General features: G+C 50.5%; 1 protein-coding gene across 1 annotated transcript in view; it reads right to left on the bottom strand.

The window, feature by feature from the left end:
- Positions 1 to 3,269: 3,269 nt before the first annotated feature.
- The window catches only part of CD151 (CD151 molecule (Raph blood group)), a 56,854-nt gene continuing 42,216 nt past the window's right edge, over positions 3,270 to 17,907 (bottom strand). Inside the window, exons 6-9 of the mRNA XM_075928238.1 lie at positions 14,643 to 14,747; positions 10,795 to 10,950; positions 7,289 to 7,375; positions 3,270 to 6,601 (exon numbers count right to left, since the gene is read on the bottom strand). Of these exons, the coding sequence (XP_075784353.1) occupies positions 6,542 to 6,601; positions 7,289 to 7,375; positions 10,795 to 10,950; positions 14,643 to 14,747 (408 nt within the window). The 3' untranslated portion in view covers positions 3,270 to 6,541. The remainder of the gene's footprint in view (positions 6,602 to 7,288; positions 7,376 to 10,794; positions 10,951 to 14,642; positions 14,748 to 17,907) is intronic.

A 17,907-nucleotide genomic window follows, 5' to 3' on the forward strand; every position in this document is an offset into this window, starting at 1 on the left:
CCTAGCATCTATGCAGAGGAGCCAGGGGTAGCAGCAACCAGGCACAACCCCAAGGAGGGAATTCCAAGGCTGCAAAAGCAACAAGGTTTACAAGGTCTCTTGGGAAACCCTCCAGATTAAACAGGAGACATAGGAGGACTAAGGCTCACTGCAGAGGTCCCAGGACATGCTCTTGGCTTGGGATCTCCCTGGAAATTACAATCAACCACAAGCCTCTCTCCAGTCGCTTTCACAGCTGCCAGTGATGCTGCTACACGGTGTCTGCTCCACCAGCTAACACTCGCTAACCCTCAGCCTCCTCTCTGTTACTCCTGTGGGGATCAGGCAGCCCCACTGGAACGCGACCAGGCTGGTTACATCCATACAGCAAGATTGCCATGAAACAGTCACCATGGCCTAAACCAGCACAAATCAGGGGGACAGAATATAACATAGGAGACAGCGCTTCTCTCCAGATGATTTTCCAACAGCGCCAGCGCCGCCTATTGCCTGGCAAGTCATCAACCCATCACACCTGGTCCTCAGGGGGCTACTCTCCTCTAGTGGTGGATGTGGGGTTTACTGGAACCAGATCCTTTGCCATAGACATCAAGGGCAGCAGACTCAGGCCCACTGAAGGGAGAACAGACAATTAACGCTCAGGGTTGGCAGAGCAGCTGGACGGGGCAGGTGAGACATTTGCTGTCATGAAGCGGCTTTGGGGGGCTCCCTCCTGGCCAAGTAGGGTATAGCGATGCAAGGCAATTGGCACATCCCAGCATGCTGAGAAGCATCCCATAGCTGGGAGCAGCAGGGATTGGGGGTGAGCTTGGCAGTGGAACTGCTCTAGCAAAAGATGCCCAGCCCCTGCTGATCCCCATCTGGTGTCTTCATTCTCCCCCGCCCCCACTGGACCGAGCACTGACATTCAGCAGCTTCTCTCACTTGTGGTAATAAGAATTTACTGCAGGAGGGGGTCCCTGCAGGAAGGGTGTGAGGCAAAGGACCGAGAGGCATCAGAGCCCAGTGCAGCTGGTGAGCACCAGCCTTCGCTGAGGGAGGATAGCAACGCCAGGAGGGAGCAGTCAGGGCAGAGGGCAATGGAGACGGGGCAGTGGGGTGACTGAGGCCTAAGGCCATGGGGCAGGGCAGTGGAGTTATCCTGAGGTGTGCAGGGTTACCCCCGGCAGAGCGGTGTGTTTTCCAACGCTCCCCAACAGACCAGAGATTTTGCTGGGTGCCCACTGGGCTGAAAGAGCCAAACCAATTAGAACGGTGATGGGTGTAACCGTAACGGTGTAACCAGCCCGCACTGAGCTCACCCCAAGCCACTGGCACTCAGAGGGAGCGCTGTGTGATACTCCCCGCTGGGCCTGTGTGTGACTTGCCAAGGGAGGAACCTAAGCGAAGAACATGAGGGAAGGACAGAGGGTGAACTGTATGTATTACAGTCAGATGGTGGTTTGAACAGGCTTTTGCTCTCACACACTCACTCTCAGCATGAAGAGATTGCCCCATTTCCCCACAGCCCAGTTCAAACGCACAGCAGCCTGCGATAACAGAATCTACCCTACGATGTGAAAACTCACCTTGCTCTAACAGCTCCCATCAGGCAAGGGGAGCAGAGGCCTTTCAGCTCGGACTCTCCTGGAGTTCCATACAATATGCTCTACTCAGCTCAGGCGTGGCACCTTGTGTGCGCCCTCCCCCCAAAGCTGTACCATTTGCATTAGGCCCAGCCAGGCTAGCTGCGAGAGCCAGGCTACAGCAATGCTTCATGCCGTGCACTGTACAGGGGACACAGAGTGCCACTCTGTGGTCAGACACATTAATGGCAGGTGGCCATTTTTCCAAGGGTTCCTTCTTGTTCCTGCCACATTGGCCCAGAGCGAATAAGGGTGGCACCTGTGGTTTATCAGCATCATTTTTAATTCCTAAGGCAAACACAGGGTGAGCTCAAAGCTAGGCTGCAGAGAGGCTGCCAGACTCGGCTGCACCTGCACTTTCCGTGCATGCACAGCTGAGGCGAGACTGCTGTGAGCTACACCCAGGGCATGGATGTGCCCAGGCCAGATGTGGGAATGCATCCCGGCAGCACAGGCCCCAAGGAAGAAGCAGAGTTCCTTGTATGACACTAGAACGGTGCTGCCTTCCACTGGCCTGCAGCAGCTAATGCAAGTCCCTGGCCCAGGGGAGGAAGACTTCAGTTCACCAGAGTAGCATTAACCGTAGGACAGTGTGTGCTGTCCAGCGGCTGGACTCACTGCTCATGCACATTGTGCCTCTTACTGCTGCCAGGACTTGAACACAGCCCCTGGCAGTCCAACAGCAGCAGCAGTCTTAGCAGCGGAGCTGGGTAGGAGCTGCCCGCTGCCAGAGCCTGTGGGAGCTGCATGGAGCTAGTCTCAGCTGTTGCTCTGCATGTGTCACCGACAGCAGGGCGTTTCCCACTGCGGCAATGACTGTGAAATGGAGCCTATTGAGAACACTGTAATACACACTGTGCAGCACCTGTACCTCTGCCTCGCATGGAGCACCAGGGCCTGACCCCTTCAGATCCCGAGTTCTCTACTTCCATAGGAGCTGTGGCTGCTCAGCACCCTGCAGGACTGGACCCCTAGAAAGCTAGCTAAACAGCACCATGGAACTAATCTGTGTCCTGCCTCCCACCTCAACTTTTTGAGGTTTCAAGGACCATCTGGGTCTAGCAGGCTGCTTTATCCCATCCCGGGCCCACTGTTGATTCTGCCCTGGTTATTTACAGTATGTAGTGTGTACTGTGCACAGGCTCCGGGCCACCTGCTTCGGCATAGGTCTGGCCTTCAGCCCAGCAACGCTGATGAGTTTTTCCATAGACTGCTCTGAGCTCTGGATCAGGGCGCTTGTGGGGGAACAGAAGGTGCTGAGTGCCATGAACATCTGTTGGCCTCAGTTGGGGATAATGGCTCAACACTCTGCAGGATTGGCTGGCCAGGAGCGTTGAGCTTTGAGAGGTCCTAGGACCTACTGCAGCTCAGCTCTCTGAAAACCAGCTCCTGCCCAGCAGCACTTTTCAAGCTTTTCCCTATGGAGACCTCCACTCCCACTTAGCCGTGTGGGAGGGGTAGGTTGTGGCGATTTCCTTACATTGGTTTGCAGCCTCTTTGAGCATCGTGTCTTCCGAGACTAAGAACTCTGCTGCCCAGTTCTGGCCGGTTTTCTATGAGATCTTTCCTGGCGCTGTAGGCTCTGCAACCCTGCTACGCCCCTACTGTACGTGTTGTATCTTTGGTACGATTACAAAGGGTAAGTAGAGAGTCTTTAGCTTTATTGGCCAGCAACTTAGAGTTTTAAAAAAAGCATGAATATTACATGGGAGAAATATAAAACAGCTCCATGGACACAGGCTACTGACTGACCCCAGCCCATTCTGCCTGGCCACTCCCTCCCTCTGGAGAGCATGTCTTCCAGGGAGTGGGTACAGACAACCAGCAGTACATGCTTAAGGAACTAGAAATACCGCCTCAAGCAATGTCCTCAGAACAGTAATTTCCTTTTTGTTACTAGTCAACTTCTCCGGAATGGAAGTGTAAAATGAGCAATAATTTAGAGTTTTATCCTGGACAGAGCATTCTGCAATAACATAGGCTCGCTTTCCTCCCGTCCACCACTCCAGGGGCACAAATGCCCTCCCTCACACTCTTTGCCTGTGGGAACATCAAAAATTATTTCACTTTGCTGGTACATTGGGGTTTCACCTGCCCTGATTTTTTTTTCAAACTTCACCACCTGTTAATCTCTCACTAGGATGCTCTGCTCTATGGAGACTCCTGATGGCGTAACAGGCCCTGTGGGACACTGGGGGATTCCACAATTGTTAACTGTCTGGTTGTGGGGCTCGGTATGTGCCCAGAGTCATGACAAACTCCATAACAAAAGCCCAAGGAAGAGAACAAGTCACTCAGCTTGTACTGTCGTCTTGACTTTCTCCACCCACACTCCACCTCTGTTCGCTGACAGGAGGCCCATGGACACTCTTAGGCCGGGACTCTTGGTTCAGAGGAACACCAACCCACACAGCCCTGCTTTATTCACTTTACTGCACCCCCCTCCCCCACATGAGCTTCTGAGTTATCACTTCAGGCAGTATGTGCACCCAGGGGAAGGGGCTGAGGGGGCAGAAGGGCATAATCAGTGTGAGGGATGGGATTTGCAGGTGCTGATGGGGGAGAAATGACCTGCCCCCGTAGCTTGTGATTTCTCCCCTCCAGCACCAGGACCACAGAGATCTTAAGATCAGACACAGAAGGGCACAGGATCCAGCTCCAACGAATGCCGTCGGTCTGCTGCTCTGCTGGGTGGCATAGCGAATCCAGGGGGGTGGAGGTCACCATGGATAGGACTCTGTGTTGGGTGTGGACAGGGGTTTCCTAGGGTGGGAGGGGGTCACTGACAGCGCATATGATGGAAAGGAGCCAGGAGTGGCTAGTGTTGAAACAGATCAGCACTGCAGTGTCTGGGGAGGACAAGGATCACACTCACCCCGTGGTGCTTGGAGGGCTCTGAAAGGAAAAGCCAGGTGCCAGCCCAAGGAGAGGTTGGATTTCTACAAACGTGGCTAGAATCCGCCCCACCCTCCCACAAGGACTATACTCCAGGGTCCTGCACCACAGAGGTCTGGACAGGACACGGCCGCCCACACTTCCAATTAGCCAGCCCGCTTCGAGGGGAGCCAGAGAAGCTGCAGTTGAACACCCCAGTGACCTGCACCAAACTGTCAGGCTAAGCTCACCGATACCCCTAGGCCTGGAATGTCTTAAAGCACTTTCCCTCAACCCCCATGGGTGTTTTCTCTACTGCAGCCGCTAGTCCACGCTGCTCCCTTCAGGAACGTGTCACCCACTCTCTAGCACTGAGCTAGCTGGCAAGGCCAGCAGGGGCCCTCGGGTCCAACCTCCTGCAGAATTCAGCCAGAGAACTTCACTCAGTGACTCCTGCATCCAACCCACCTCTGAGGGTTGAGCTTCAATACAATTTTTTAGAAAGGCAGCCAATCCAGATTTAATCTGGCAGCAGAACTAATTACCCACGTGGATGGTCGAGGACCAAATTTTCACTCCTGCATCTCTAAAGTTGCTATGACAATTTCACAGCCCTACCGACTTGTGTGAGCGCCAAAGCTGGCAGGTGCCTGTGTGCCAGGTCTATCCCTTGGGAGCATTGGCAGTTCAGAGCTACACACCTTGGGCAACATAGCAGCTATCATGAGTTGAGGCTAGCACTCAGCTGGCATCAGGGTCCACAGCCACCAGAGGAGATTATGGTGGCAACAGGCATCTATTGCTATGACAGTGCCACAGATTCTAGTGGAATCACCTTTGCATTTACACTTCGTAATCTGCAGCCACCAGACAGTTAACTAGCACCTCCTGGTCCTACCAAATGTACTAGGTATATTTTGCAATGGGATGAAGCTACCCCTGCAGGTTATTAGGTGAGAGGAATGAGAACACAGGGTTGCAGGTTTAATCAGAGACAATTAGAGATTAATGAGATCTGGAGAGGCTTGTACAAAATCCTTAGTGCCTTTCCTCTACAGCCTCCACACCTGTCTCTCATGGGCAGGAATTAATCTTTAAGGCTGGGGAGTATCTCATCACTCAGAGGGTTTATCTGGGGAAGGATGTGCCAGGAAGCCATTCCCATAACTGAAAAGGCAAAAAGATTTTAACAGCCATATGTGGCAAGGTACAGAACTTTCCTCACATGGACCCATTATATATACCCCTTGTAAGGCCAAGATGCGGGAGGGGGGCAGGTTAATTTTTCCCATTTACAGGGGAAGCCACTAAATAAAAAAAATAAAAAAATCACAGAGAATCAGAGAATGATTGAACATCCCCCTCTCCAGTCACTGAAGGCTAAAGGCTGCTGTTCTCTCAATGGGCTGTGAATGGCAGGGAGGCCTTGAGGAAGAAGGGGAAGGTCGTGGTGTAACCCCAACCAGCCACATCCCTAGGCAAGAGCAGAGTTGTGGCAGGTCCTCCTTCTGCTGGAGAGACGGAGAGAGGTGACGGCAGCAACTGACAAGAGCAGGTCTGGGCCTCTGTTAGGGCCCAGCCTGAAAGGAACCTTCTGGATAGGAGGAGAAGTGGTGCGGGCTCTCGCCCAGCACAGAGACGTCATCGTCCTCCTCATGGTCAGCGCAGTCTGTCAGCCGGAGCAAGCCATCGTTCTTGTGTGGAATCTGGACACCTCAATGGCTGGGCCCCATTGGTCTCCCTTTGAGGTTACAACATGGACCTGGTCTGGTAAAGCTTCTGGCAGAGAGGAATCCACAACTCAGTCGCTCTAGGACACATGGGAAACCCACTGAACTTCTGGCCATCCTGGCCATCCCCCCACGGAAAGCGGCCTTCTCTGGCAGAGGCAGGGTAAATGCTGGATGCTCCAAGAGTCATTTCATTAGGAAGGCAAGTCCTCAGGTTACTGGTGTTTCTGTGCGGCTGGGTGGAAGCTGGTGAGGTTGGTGGCATTGAGGGGGTTGGTGGAGAAGGGGGAGCTGATGGATTTCCTGGTGCTCCTAGTAAGGCTCCGACTTTAAACTCTTGTACAAGCAGCAGGTGAAGATCATCCCAAAGATCTAAAGGGGAGGAGAAAAAGAGACTGAGAAACACGAAGTGTGTGTAGAGGCGGCTATGTAAGGATGGGTCTATGTACCGTAACCAGTTAACAGCTATCGGCCAGTTTGACTCCTCTGTCAGGCATGGGGGGGGGGTCAGGATCTGGAAGCACTGGGAGTGCTGGGGCAGGATCCGGGGAAATGGCAGGTTGTCAATAAGTCAGGGGTCGCTGGGACACAGTATGCCGAGGCTGGTAGTGACAGTGGATGCAGGATAGGCTCCAGGCAAGACAGAAGTGGTTGACCAAAGGAAGCTGGCAGCAAGGAGTATTGGGAAACAGGAGATGGTGGGCACTAGAGTGACAGACTTGAGGTAATGAGGTTAGTGGGATACAGGGGATATCAGATGATGGGTTTGGCAGGTTTAATAATACAGACACACAGACTACTAGGGTTGGCTGGACGGGGTCAGAAGGTGAGCAAGCTGGCGGACAGGTAACTTTTTTTGCATGTTTGCATAATGAATATGCAAATAAAATGTTACGAGTCTGCCAAAAGTTTGTGAATGGGTTTGCCGGTCCAAACTTCCAATGAATCAACCCATAACTTCCTAGCCACTCTCCAGGCTCAGCGGATGGTGCATCACTGTCCTAGGATCCTTCCAACTTGGGCCAAGCTTCCCCACTCCCGACCGCTCAGCCCCTTTACCTGAACGCAAGCAATGCCAATCCCCACCGCTCCAATAATCTTCAGGTGTTCCTGGATGAAATTTTCCAGCTTAGTGATGCAGCCACCCTGTGGGGAGAATGGGAAGGACAGACGGGAGTTAGTTTCCCTTTAATCCCTTTGCCCCTCGTGCATTACAACACTTGCAGCCCTGTAAAGTGGGTGAGTGAATAGGAATGAGAATTAACAGGATGGATTCCTTGATACAACTTGTTATGTGTGTTATGGTGGCACCCACGGACTCTAGCTAGGCACCCCTCTTGTCGGGCTAGGTGCCGCACAGACAGTTCACCAAGAACTCAATCTACACCTCCCCCTTTGTTACAAATAGGGGATGGGGAGGCTGACCCTGCATGGAGTAGGGATGTAACTGACTAGTCAAGTCACTACTTGACTACTTGCTTCCCACGCTTGTTGCCAGAGGCAACAAAGGGGGGGGAGCAGGAGCCGGTGCTGGGGGGAGCCGGCTTAAAAGCCAGTTCCCCCCAGCACCATCTCTGCAGAGCGGGGGATGGGGAGCAGGGGAGTCATAGGCACAGTGGTCCAGGACCCAGACCTACCTACCCTCTCTGCAGTTTAAATGTAGCAGGAGCTGGGCTGCCGAGCAGCAGCAGGGCCCCTTATCAACAAGTCGTGTAGTCGATACGAACTGTATCCACACGATTAGTCAATTACCTGCCACTTAACGTCCTTATCAGGAGACCAACATCACCCATGGTCAAGCGAGGCTGTGACCTCTCATACATCTGGGGGTGAGCTGAGTTCTGGTAATCAGGAGGAAATCTCTCTCCCAGCTATGTGGAAGGCCTCATACTTGTCAGAGCCTGCCTGCAGGAGGCACCACATTGACACCCAATGACCCCAAAGGCTCCTCCCTACGACTTTAACGTCTTTGACCTAACAAAGAGCAAGGAAGCCCTTGCTTGGCCTCTAGGAGCTGCAGCTGGGACTGGTCACAAGATCTCCTTAAACAGCAGCAACCTGTGAGGAGGATTCCATGTGAGAAGGATTGTTTCAGAGAGAAAGGAAGCTGGTGGCGTGGGCTCAGAACGGTCAGATGCTGCCTGCCTCCATCCTGTATTTGTGGCCTTGGCTGGCAGCCTGCTCCCCTCCCAGCCCTGCCAAGCCATTGAGGTCACAGAAGCAGCCCCTGGGTTGGTTAATTCTGATCCAAGGGTCTTTAAATGATTTAAGTGGGTTAATCGAGTGTGGCAAACCTTCTGTGGGACAAGGCACTTTCCAGACAGAGGATAACAAGGCTCCTGCCCCGAAGAGCTTACAATCCAGAGAGAGATGGAAGGAGGGGAGAGGAGCACAACAAATAGGCAGAGGTGTTGAAGGAGGAGAGGCACAGAGCTTGCTTCTTTCAGGGTTGGGCTTGAAAATTAAACTATCCCCAGCTGCCCCATTCTGGAGCCATGATGACTCCTTTTTCAAACCCATTAGAATCCTGTCCAAACCACTCCCTCTTAAACCCCTGGGGGCCATCACACTGGCTCTGTCTCCTGAGATCTAACCCAGCCTCTAATGCTCTCCCCTCCACAGAGCTAACCCAGACCTCCACATCCCATGGGCTCTCTCCTCAGAACTTGGATTTCCCCGTTACGCTGTCCTCTTGGGTTCTGTCATGGGTTTTGCTTCTGCGCTTCCTTGTTGGGCCAGGATTAGATGTGGGGAAAGGGCCAGGGGCAAGAGGCTCTACCCGGTTCTAGTCAACTAGCCCAGAGCCACAAATCTGAGTGAGCCCCTTTCTCCAGAGGCCTAGAGCTAAGCAGCTGAACTGGAGCTATTCATGCACTAAGGCATGACAGCTGATGTCCCTTTGTCTGAGCCACTCAACTTAGATGCAACCTGGCTAATCTTCATATGGGTCCTGCTGAAAGCACACCCCCTGTGAAAAGGAATATCTGCCTTCCAGGGGCCACCTCTTCATCTGCTGTGCATCCCATCATGCAAAATTACAAACCTCTAATTATCTGTCTGGCAGCCGGCCAGGGTGCTGACTCCACAGCTTAGGGAGCTGGCTATGCTGCTGGGAAAAGTGAGGCTAGAAAGCCAATGAACAGCCCTTAGGCTAAGGCAAATGCATTTATGCTGTTATGAGCCTGGTGCAGCTTTGCTTACTTGTGTGAACAGCAGCTGTAAGAGACAGGTGAAGGGGTCACACCTAAAACAGGCCTATTAGAGACTGTGCAGAAACTAACTCCACATGAGAAGAGAGTTCCACTTGGTATTGAGAACACACACAAACTGAGAACAGACAAGCATGGAGAGAGAGGCAGAGGCCAGCCTGTGACCTTGGGGAAGGCCAGAGCGCATTCTGGGCTCTCCTGACTTGAGAAGGCAAATTAACGGCTCCTTTTGTTCTTGGTTCCTCCTGCATTCTGAGAAGCAGGACTTGGTGCGCTCCTGTACATCCACATGGTTGCATTAAGACGAATTCCAGACTCCGCCACTTTCCACTTCTAACTGGAACATCCTCAGGGCCTCAAAATCTGATCAGTCACTCAGGTCAAAAAAGGAGCAATAAATACATACTATGGGTGCCAGAATCAATTACTCCCTGCAAGAGTTCACCCCTCCAGGAGTCAGGTAGATGGGAACTTAGCTACCCATTGGTGGTCTGTGCTCATCTGCTGATTGTTCAGTTTGAATGAGTAGAGACGAGTTTCTCTGCTACCCAAAACAATGCCGAGCCAAGCTTTAGACAGCTGGGCCTCTACAATACTCGCTTTTCCCTCTTCTTCTTACCCCTTTCCTTCACGCTGGAGGCCAAATCTACCTACCCTTCCAGATGAGGAATGGCTGTGACTCTATTCAAAGCCTACCAAAGCCACTGAGATGCCACATGGGTTGTGGGATTCAAAGCCCAGGTTTTCTGCACAGAATGAAAGAGGAGACGCACTAGCCATGGGGCCTGCCTCTCCTTTCCCAGCAGCAACATGCTTCCTACTCTCCCCTTCCCCATTTCTTAGGGTGCACTTCGTGTCAGCTTCATGCTACCCGCCCACAATCAAGTTCCCTGCTGCTTTTGCTGTGAGTCGCTAGCACAGTCTGCTGCACGGGATTCCTTAACGTACTTCCTGAGCTTTTTCATGCCGACAGGCAATTTCTACACTGATTTTAAATAACTACTTGCCCAATCCACCTTCCCATCTGCCTATGTAACGGATATCACACTTAGGATATCGGCTGTGAACCCACACCCACAACTCCCTTGTAACACTCTTCTTGCTGGAGTGAAGACCCCCTGATTCCTAGTGCTTATAAGTTAATATTGCCCCTCTCCTCCCTGGATGAATGTGGGATTGGGGTGGGGAACACAGTTGGAAAACTAAAGTCTTCAACAGAAAGTCTCTGCCCACCCCATGATTTCAGTAGGCTTTGCATTCAACCCCTAAAGAAGCACAAAACTGGTCTGCCCAGCAGGGCCCACCCCCCCCATTCCATTGTGATTCTGGGAACGCTGAAGTCAGCTTGTTTTTTACCTCCTTGTAGATGTTGGAAGGATGGTCTCTCCGGCCACACAATTCTGTTATCGTCTTACAACAGCTGTCTGGGAATTTCCGCCCTCCAGCTTCCCCGGATTTGATCCACAAGCTCTCACTCCAGTCTGTAGCATTATTGCTGCCGCAGCACTTGAACTGTACGAGCACAAGAGCACAGGATGAATTGGCAGCTTGTCACCAGACAGCACAGCCCCCCCCCCATATCTATCCTCACTGCATCATGCTCCTAATTATGCTTCCCCCCTACAGCATCGTCAATCGGTGAGTCCAGCTGCTTATGTTAGCCTGTGTGTCTATCAGCTGCTATAATTACGAGTGACCTTTGTGTCTAAGATGCCTAAAAATGTCCCTTAAATGTCTGTAGGGCCTCTCTTTTGACCAGCTTGACCTCAGTGTCACTTACTTCTCAGTACAGAGGCAAGCCTAGCCGCAGCGGAGCCAGGTCTGCAGCTACTTCTGGCTTTGACAAAACTGAACAATACCAATCATGCTCACGTTGCATCATGTTACAGATCACAGTGGGCAACTCCGCTGTTCGGCACGCCCACAGCTCAGGGGGTAGCAGAATGGGCTTGTTCTCCGGGTGGGTCCCTGCACAGCCGTCCGTCTCTCATCCCACTCATGGGAAGAACTCATGCTATCAGGCCATGAAGGGCTGCATCCATGTACCCCATTGCACATTCATGGCAGCAATGAGGGGAAGGGCAGGCTTGTGGCTAAGGACTGAGAATCAGGAGAGGAGAGCTCAATTCCTATCTTCATCACAGACATCACTGAGTGAGTTCTTTAGTCTCTCTTTGCCTCTGCTTCCTTCCCTGTAAAATACCCAACAGTGGCAAACAATGTTCCCTCTAATCTTTTCCATTCATGTGCAGAATACATTTTATGTGCACCAAGGCATGTGTAAATGTGCACCACCAGTAGAAAGACAAACCTCGCTGTGGGCACTTGGCTTATTAGCTGGATGGCATTTAAATCTTTCCTGAGTGGCCACACAACCACACAGCTTTCAGGGAATGGTGGCAAAGCCCGGATTAATGGTTGTGTATTGCCCTGAGGTCTTCAGTCAGGAGGCCTTACAGAACTGCCAGTCAGTATTATTCATTCACAAACTGCTGAAGACTGGACCTCTCTCTACTTGCGATCTAAACAAGCCATAAGCCGTCAACTTCATGGAATCCCTTGCCTCAAGAATGGCATCAGGATACAGTAAACACTAGAATATATGCTGAGCTGCTCAATACCTCAACACGGGGTATGAGAAAGCAGCCCAGAATGGGGAACATGAGAAAACCACCAGGACAGGCCCTCCCAGTGATGTGGGAGTCAGTTCTAAAGCCGGCACAACCTGCCCGAAAACCACATCCTGCATTGCACATGTATTGTAACGGAAGTGGGAGTCAGGCAGTGGGACGTCAACTTGGTGTGTGTTGGAGTTAAGGTGGATAGCATGGGTGGTGCACATTCACATATGCCTTGGTGCACATACAATTTATTCTGCACATGGATGGAAAAGATCAGAGGGAACATCCCCTGGGAGCAGGTGAAAATTATTGGATTATGAAGTTAGCAAGACTGTTCAGCCATTCCGACTGTGTAGTCACTCCATCTCTCTGGCAGTGCCCCATGCAACAGTAACAGCAGCAACAGGGTATTTGATTCATTATGCTTCACTGTCAGGGGTATTGGGAAGTTTAATTAAGATCAGCAATTTGCCCACGCCCCTCTGATTACATTTTGTAGACAAGCCATAGGAAGCTCTATGGCTAACGTCTAGACTGCATCCCTCTGTTGACAGAGAGATGCAAATCAAGCACGTCGAAATTGCTAATGAAGCAGGGATTTAAATATCCCATGCTTCATTAGCATAAACATGGCCACCGCATTTTTCGAAATGGAGCTTTTTCGAAGAAAAAAAAGCAGTAGTCTAAAGGCAGATCTTTCGAAAAACGAGGTTATTAGGATCTTTTGGAAAAAGACTTTATTTTTCAAAAGATCCGCGTCTAGACTGCCATTTTTTCCCCAAAAACCTTGGTTTTGAAAAAAAATGGCGGCCATGTTTATGCTAATGAAGTGCGGGATATTTAAATCCCCGCGTCATTAGCAATTTCAATGTGCCTAATCTACATCTCTGTCAACAGAGAGGTGTAGTCTAGACACAGCCTATCAGTATAGAACTGCCCAGCACTAGTTCATACAGGAAGTGACTGAAATGCTACCCTACCCCTTTCAATCAATCATGGTGCTCAGACAGCAGGAGTCCCAATCTCTGACAGCAGAGGCAGCATTCAGCACCATATCCATCCTATCTGAGAATGGGGGTCTGATGCTTGTAAGCCAGGTGCCAATTCTGAACCCTGACAAATTCAGCTGGAAATCAGACCAGCTCAACTTGTTTGTTAATATTGTCCAAGGCAGGTATTAAATCTGTGAGGATGTGTTGAGTATTTTCAGACCCCGTAGGATTTGTAAGTAAGTTGCTGCATGCATTAATCTTACTTGTAAAGTTTGTCTCCTGTGTTATAAGGTATTATGAAAGTTTTGTTTTATTATTGTAAAAATGCCTGCTCTTGTGAACCTAGGCAACAAAACTGTCTCCTCCACCCATCATATAGGACGAAATCCTTGTTGATTACTAGGAGCATAAGCTTTCGTGGGCAAAGACCCACTTCTGCATCTGACGAAGTGGGTCTTTGCCCACGAAAGCTTATGCTCCTACACTTCAGTTAGTCTATAAGGTGCCACAGGACTCCTCGTCGCTTTTGCAGATTCAGACTAACACGGCTACCCCTCTGATACTTGTTGATTACTGTATCCACTCAAGAAGAAGTTACATGTAGAACTGCACTTCCCACAGTTTGAACTCTGGGGGAAGGGTATATAAAAGACACTCACAAGAAAAAAAAATTATTATAATCTTTGCTGTTGGGATTCTCGCAAGAGTTGGAGTTAGGAAACAAAAGCAGAGATGCCTTGGGTCAACATGCCCTAAGAGACACTCAGGCTACTTCTACACTATGACTTTTGCTGGAAGAGGCAATTCAAATAAAGCGTGGATTAGCATTTTCTCATGCTTCATTTGCATAATCTCTTCCGATCTGTTTTTGCGCAAAGGGTTTTTGTGCAAAAACAAGCAGTGTGAACATTTCCTTTTTGCACAAAACCCTCTTTTTGCGCAAGATCCTTATGCCTCTCTGCTAATCCGTGCTTCATTTGCATTGCCTCTTCCAGCAAAAGTCATAGTGTAGACGTAACCCGAGTGACTAGATGACTACATCTTGGTCACTTTTTGGACCTTACGACTGTAATTCATTTGCATTTATATGTTGCCTGGTTCAATCCATAAGTAAGTGTCTCACACTTCATTTTCCTAGTTAATAAATCCTTTAAATAGTTGACTATAAGATTAGCTACTAGAATTGACTTTGGTATGAGATCTAAGGTACAACTGGCAAGTTTCTTGGGACTAGAAGCAAACTGAATACTTTGTGGTTTGTGTGTAAGTGACCTAATTCTAGCTTAGTTTGAGAAGACAGACCGGAGAGCCCAAGGCAACTATGGGAGAATCCTAGATCACTGTACCGGTCTTACCATGGAATTAATATCTGCTATTGCTTTGGTGAAATCCAATCACAGCACATATCACCAGTCTGAGGTCTCTACCCTGTTTTCTGACAGCCTGATCTGAGGCTGGCATATGCAGCTGTGAACCACTCCACAAAGCATGGCCCCCTTTATCTTTTCAATGACAGGAGCCCGTGATCTAAGGATGATGTAATTTTTAGCTCTATCATAGGTTTCAGTCTCCCTCTGTCTTTGAGACCTACCTCCTGCTGCAGTTTGTCCACCGCACTGGTCACACTCTCCTCACCTTCCTGCCGGTACTTCTTGGTCATGGTCTCCTTGAGGTTTTGCTTCAGCTCCAAACTCAGCTAAACAAAAAGGCAAGTGGGGGGAGAGATGTGTGTGAAATCATAAGGAGACACCTTCCTTATGGTCCCCCCCTTGATATTTCCTATTGTCCTCTCTTCAGGAAAGCAGCAGAGAACTCTGTGGAACCTATAACCTCATAAAATGCCCCCTCCTCCAGTGTAGATCCTACTGGCTCCAGGAAAGCACATGCCCTTATTTCTGCCTCTCCCAGCTCTTTCAACATCATTCTTCCAGTTTAAAAGGGCAAAAGTCTCTCACTGAGCCAAAGCTAAGTCAGTCTGTGGCAGGCCCCACTGCATGGTTCCCAGCACAGAATGAGAGTTACATCCAGCTGGAGAGGCCTGCCCCAAAACAGAATTCCTTTTCTCTAACAATCTCATTCCTGCCTTGTGAATATTCCGCGGGTATCAAAGAGGCCCTCCCACCTCTAGAACAGGGACTGCAGGAGTATTAAAAAACAAAAAGATCCAGAGAGGAGTGTTCAGAGTTCAGAGTCCTGGGCCTACTGGGCTGGCGTTATGCGCTCTAAACACCTTCTGCATCAGTGACGAAAAGGAAGTTGCACAAGGGGATTGCAAGCAGGAGGAGGGACCTTCTAACTCTTGCCTCCCTGGCTCCAAGCAGCCTTTGTGGTACTAGGGATATGTTCAGAAAGCAAGAAAGACATTACTCAGACAGAGGAGCTGATATTTGGGGCATGGTAAGATGGAAAGTGTCCTTTACTGCGAAAGGCTAACACTCAGACAAATATATGCACAAAACTCTCACTGGCAATCTGTGGTCCCCCAGCCAGTCATGTCCTTTCCCTGTATTTCCTGCCCATCCCAGCTCAAACAAAATGTAACTAAAATTGGCCCCCTCTCTCATTAGGGATGTTGAATTGAATCAACTAGTCGATGAATTTTCCATCGACTAGTCGATAAGCAGGGAGCAGCAGCAGGGTTAGCTCCCGGCCTAGGAGCTAACCCCTATCGGCTCTTAATCCATCTAAAAGGCTAAAGCACAGCAGCAGGAACCCAGCACTAGCCAGGACAGCTGATTCCTGGCTTGCACTGAGTCCCTCCTGCTGTGCTTTAGCTTTTTAAATGGAGGCTGGTGCCCAGCGGGGGGACCCTGCGCAAGTCAGGAATCAGCTGTCCTGGCTTGCGCTGGGTCCCTGCAGCTGAGCTTTAGCCTTTTAAATGTCTTAAGAGCCTTTTGGATCTTAAGACATTTAAAAAGCAAAGGCGTCTCTGGGACTAGACAAGAGCTGGGAATCAGCTGATTCGCAGCTCACGCCTGGTTGCCGCTACCCCACTGCGCCCCATAGAGACGGCGCTGGGGGGAATTGGCCTTTAAGCCGGCTTTCCCCAATGCTGGCTCTCCACCCCACTCCCCCCCTTAGGCAGCAAGGGGCAGGGGAGGCGGGAGGGGAGTGATTAGTCCCTCAACTATCCAATAAGCTTTTGCTTATTGGATAGTCAACTAGTCGCTTACATCTCTATTTCTCATTAGCCTCCGCCTGCCTGATCCATCCAGTAAGGATGCCATAATCCAGTGCTGGCACACTTCTTCTCCCTTGCTCTGGAACAATGTGATACCATGTGTTAAGATGGCATTGCCAAATAAACTAAATGGGAGGAAAAGGCCAGATAGCTAGAGAAAAGCATCTCTATGTATGTTATTTCTAAGTAATAAGCAGTAATTGCTGGGAGGACTGCAGAAGAACATCATTTTGGTTGCAACGTGTTGGGGGAATATGGCCCGAGGTCCCCTCCCCTTCAAATCTGCTGAATACAGTAGTAGCTCTCCAGCCCCCTTCTGCCACGTGGGGGAAATACCTACCTCCCAGCGATGATGTGATACTCCATTCACTAACGTTTGCAAAGTGCTTTGAGATCTTGAGAAGGAAGGCTCTTTAGAAGCGCAAGGGTTTTAGTGGAGCAAACACAAGAAGGTTTGGCAGCTCATGGGCACCCAAGGCAAACAAAGAGAGAGTGTCCACTAGTGGAAACATTACTCAGGAGAAAAGCAGTTACCTGTGGACTCACGGGGAAGAACTGCAGCATGGAACAGAGACAGCAAAAGAAACACACAGTTTATACACATGCACGCGTTGGACATGACAGCAAGGGAAGGGGAGAAAGAAAACCAACTGCAAAGGAGAGTAAGCAGCCTGGGCCCAAGAAAGGTAGGATTTTTACATTAAAAAAAAAAAAAAAAAAAAAAACATGGGTTGGGGGAGGGCGAGAGAGGAGGAGGAGGGAAATAAGTGCAGAGAGTAAACCAAATGCCATTGGGTGATCTACAAAGCAGTCTGCAGCTCTGCCAGAGAGACTACAATTCCCAGCATGCCGTGCTCCCCATTGAGCTAAGAAAATTCTGCCATTTCATCCACTGCTCCCATGTGTTACTTTAGTGTTTGCTCAGGTCCAGGTGGAGCATGGGGGGGGGGTGTGTGTGTGTGTGTGTGTGTGTGTGTGTGTGTGTGTGTGTGTGTGTGTGTGTGTGTGTGTGTGTGTGTGTGTGTGTGTGTGTACACACACACGTACACCCCGCCCTCTCCATGGTCCTTCATAGTCCACCATGGGGCAGATTCCAGCTGGTCTGGGAAAGGCAGAGGCAGTGCACTGTGCCAGACTCCTTCCCTCATGCTCTGGCTGGCCAGGGGAAAGCAGAGATGGGGTGCTGCCAGCCTCCCTCCCCCATGCTCTGCCCGGCTGGGGGAAGACTGGGGCTGATTCCATTTTTCCTCCCTCAGGAGAGAGGCCAGGGGGTGGGGCTGGGCCATAGGGGCAGGGTAGCCACCAGCCCCTCCCACAGCTCACTCCCCTCCCCCCCCCCCGAGAAATTCCTGCACATGGGCCTGATGGTGTACTGCTAATGCTACCCTTGGACAGGGGGAAGTCTGAGGGCCCCTGAGGCAGGAAAAATGTTCCCATTTTAAGGATGTAATCTAGACACGTACAGTACGTGAACACAGAGCCACTGGAAATGTCTACACCCCTCTGCAGTGTAAACTTCCCTGTCAGTCATACCTCCTGACAACCTCCCAACAGTCTGTCCTCTTCAGACACTCAATCTCCCTCACACCGTGGGGGAGAGAAGACGCGTCTGAGGGAGCTTCCCAAGCAGTATGCCTCTCCTCAGCCATATCCAGTGTGATACTATGAAGTCATC

This window comes from Pelodiscus sinensis, chromosome 4 (genome assembly GCF_049634645.1).
Source record: "Pelodiscus sinensis isolate JC-2024 chromosome 4, ASM4963464v1, whole genome shotgun sequence".
Classification (NCBI taxonomy): domain Eukaryota; kingdom Metazoa; phylum Chordata; order Testudines; family Trionychidae; genus Pelodiscus; species Pelodiscus sinensis.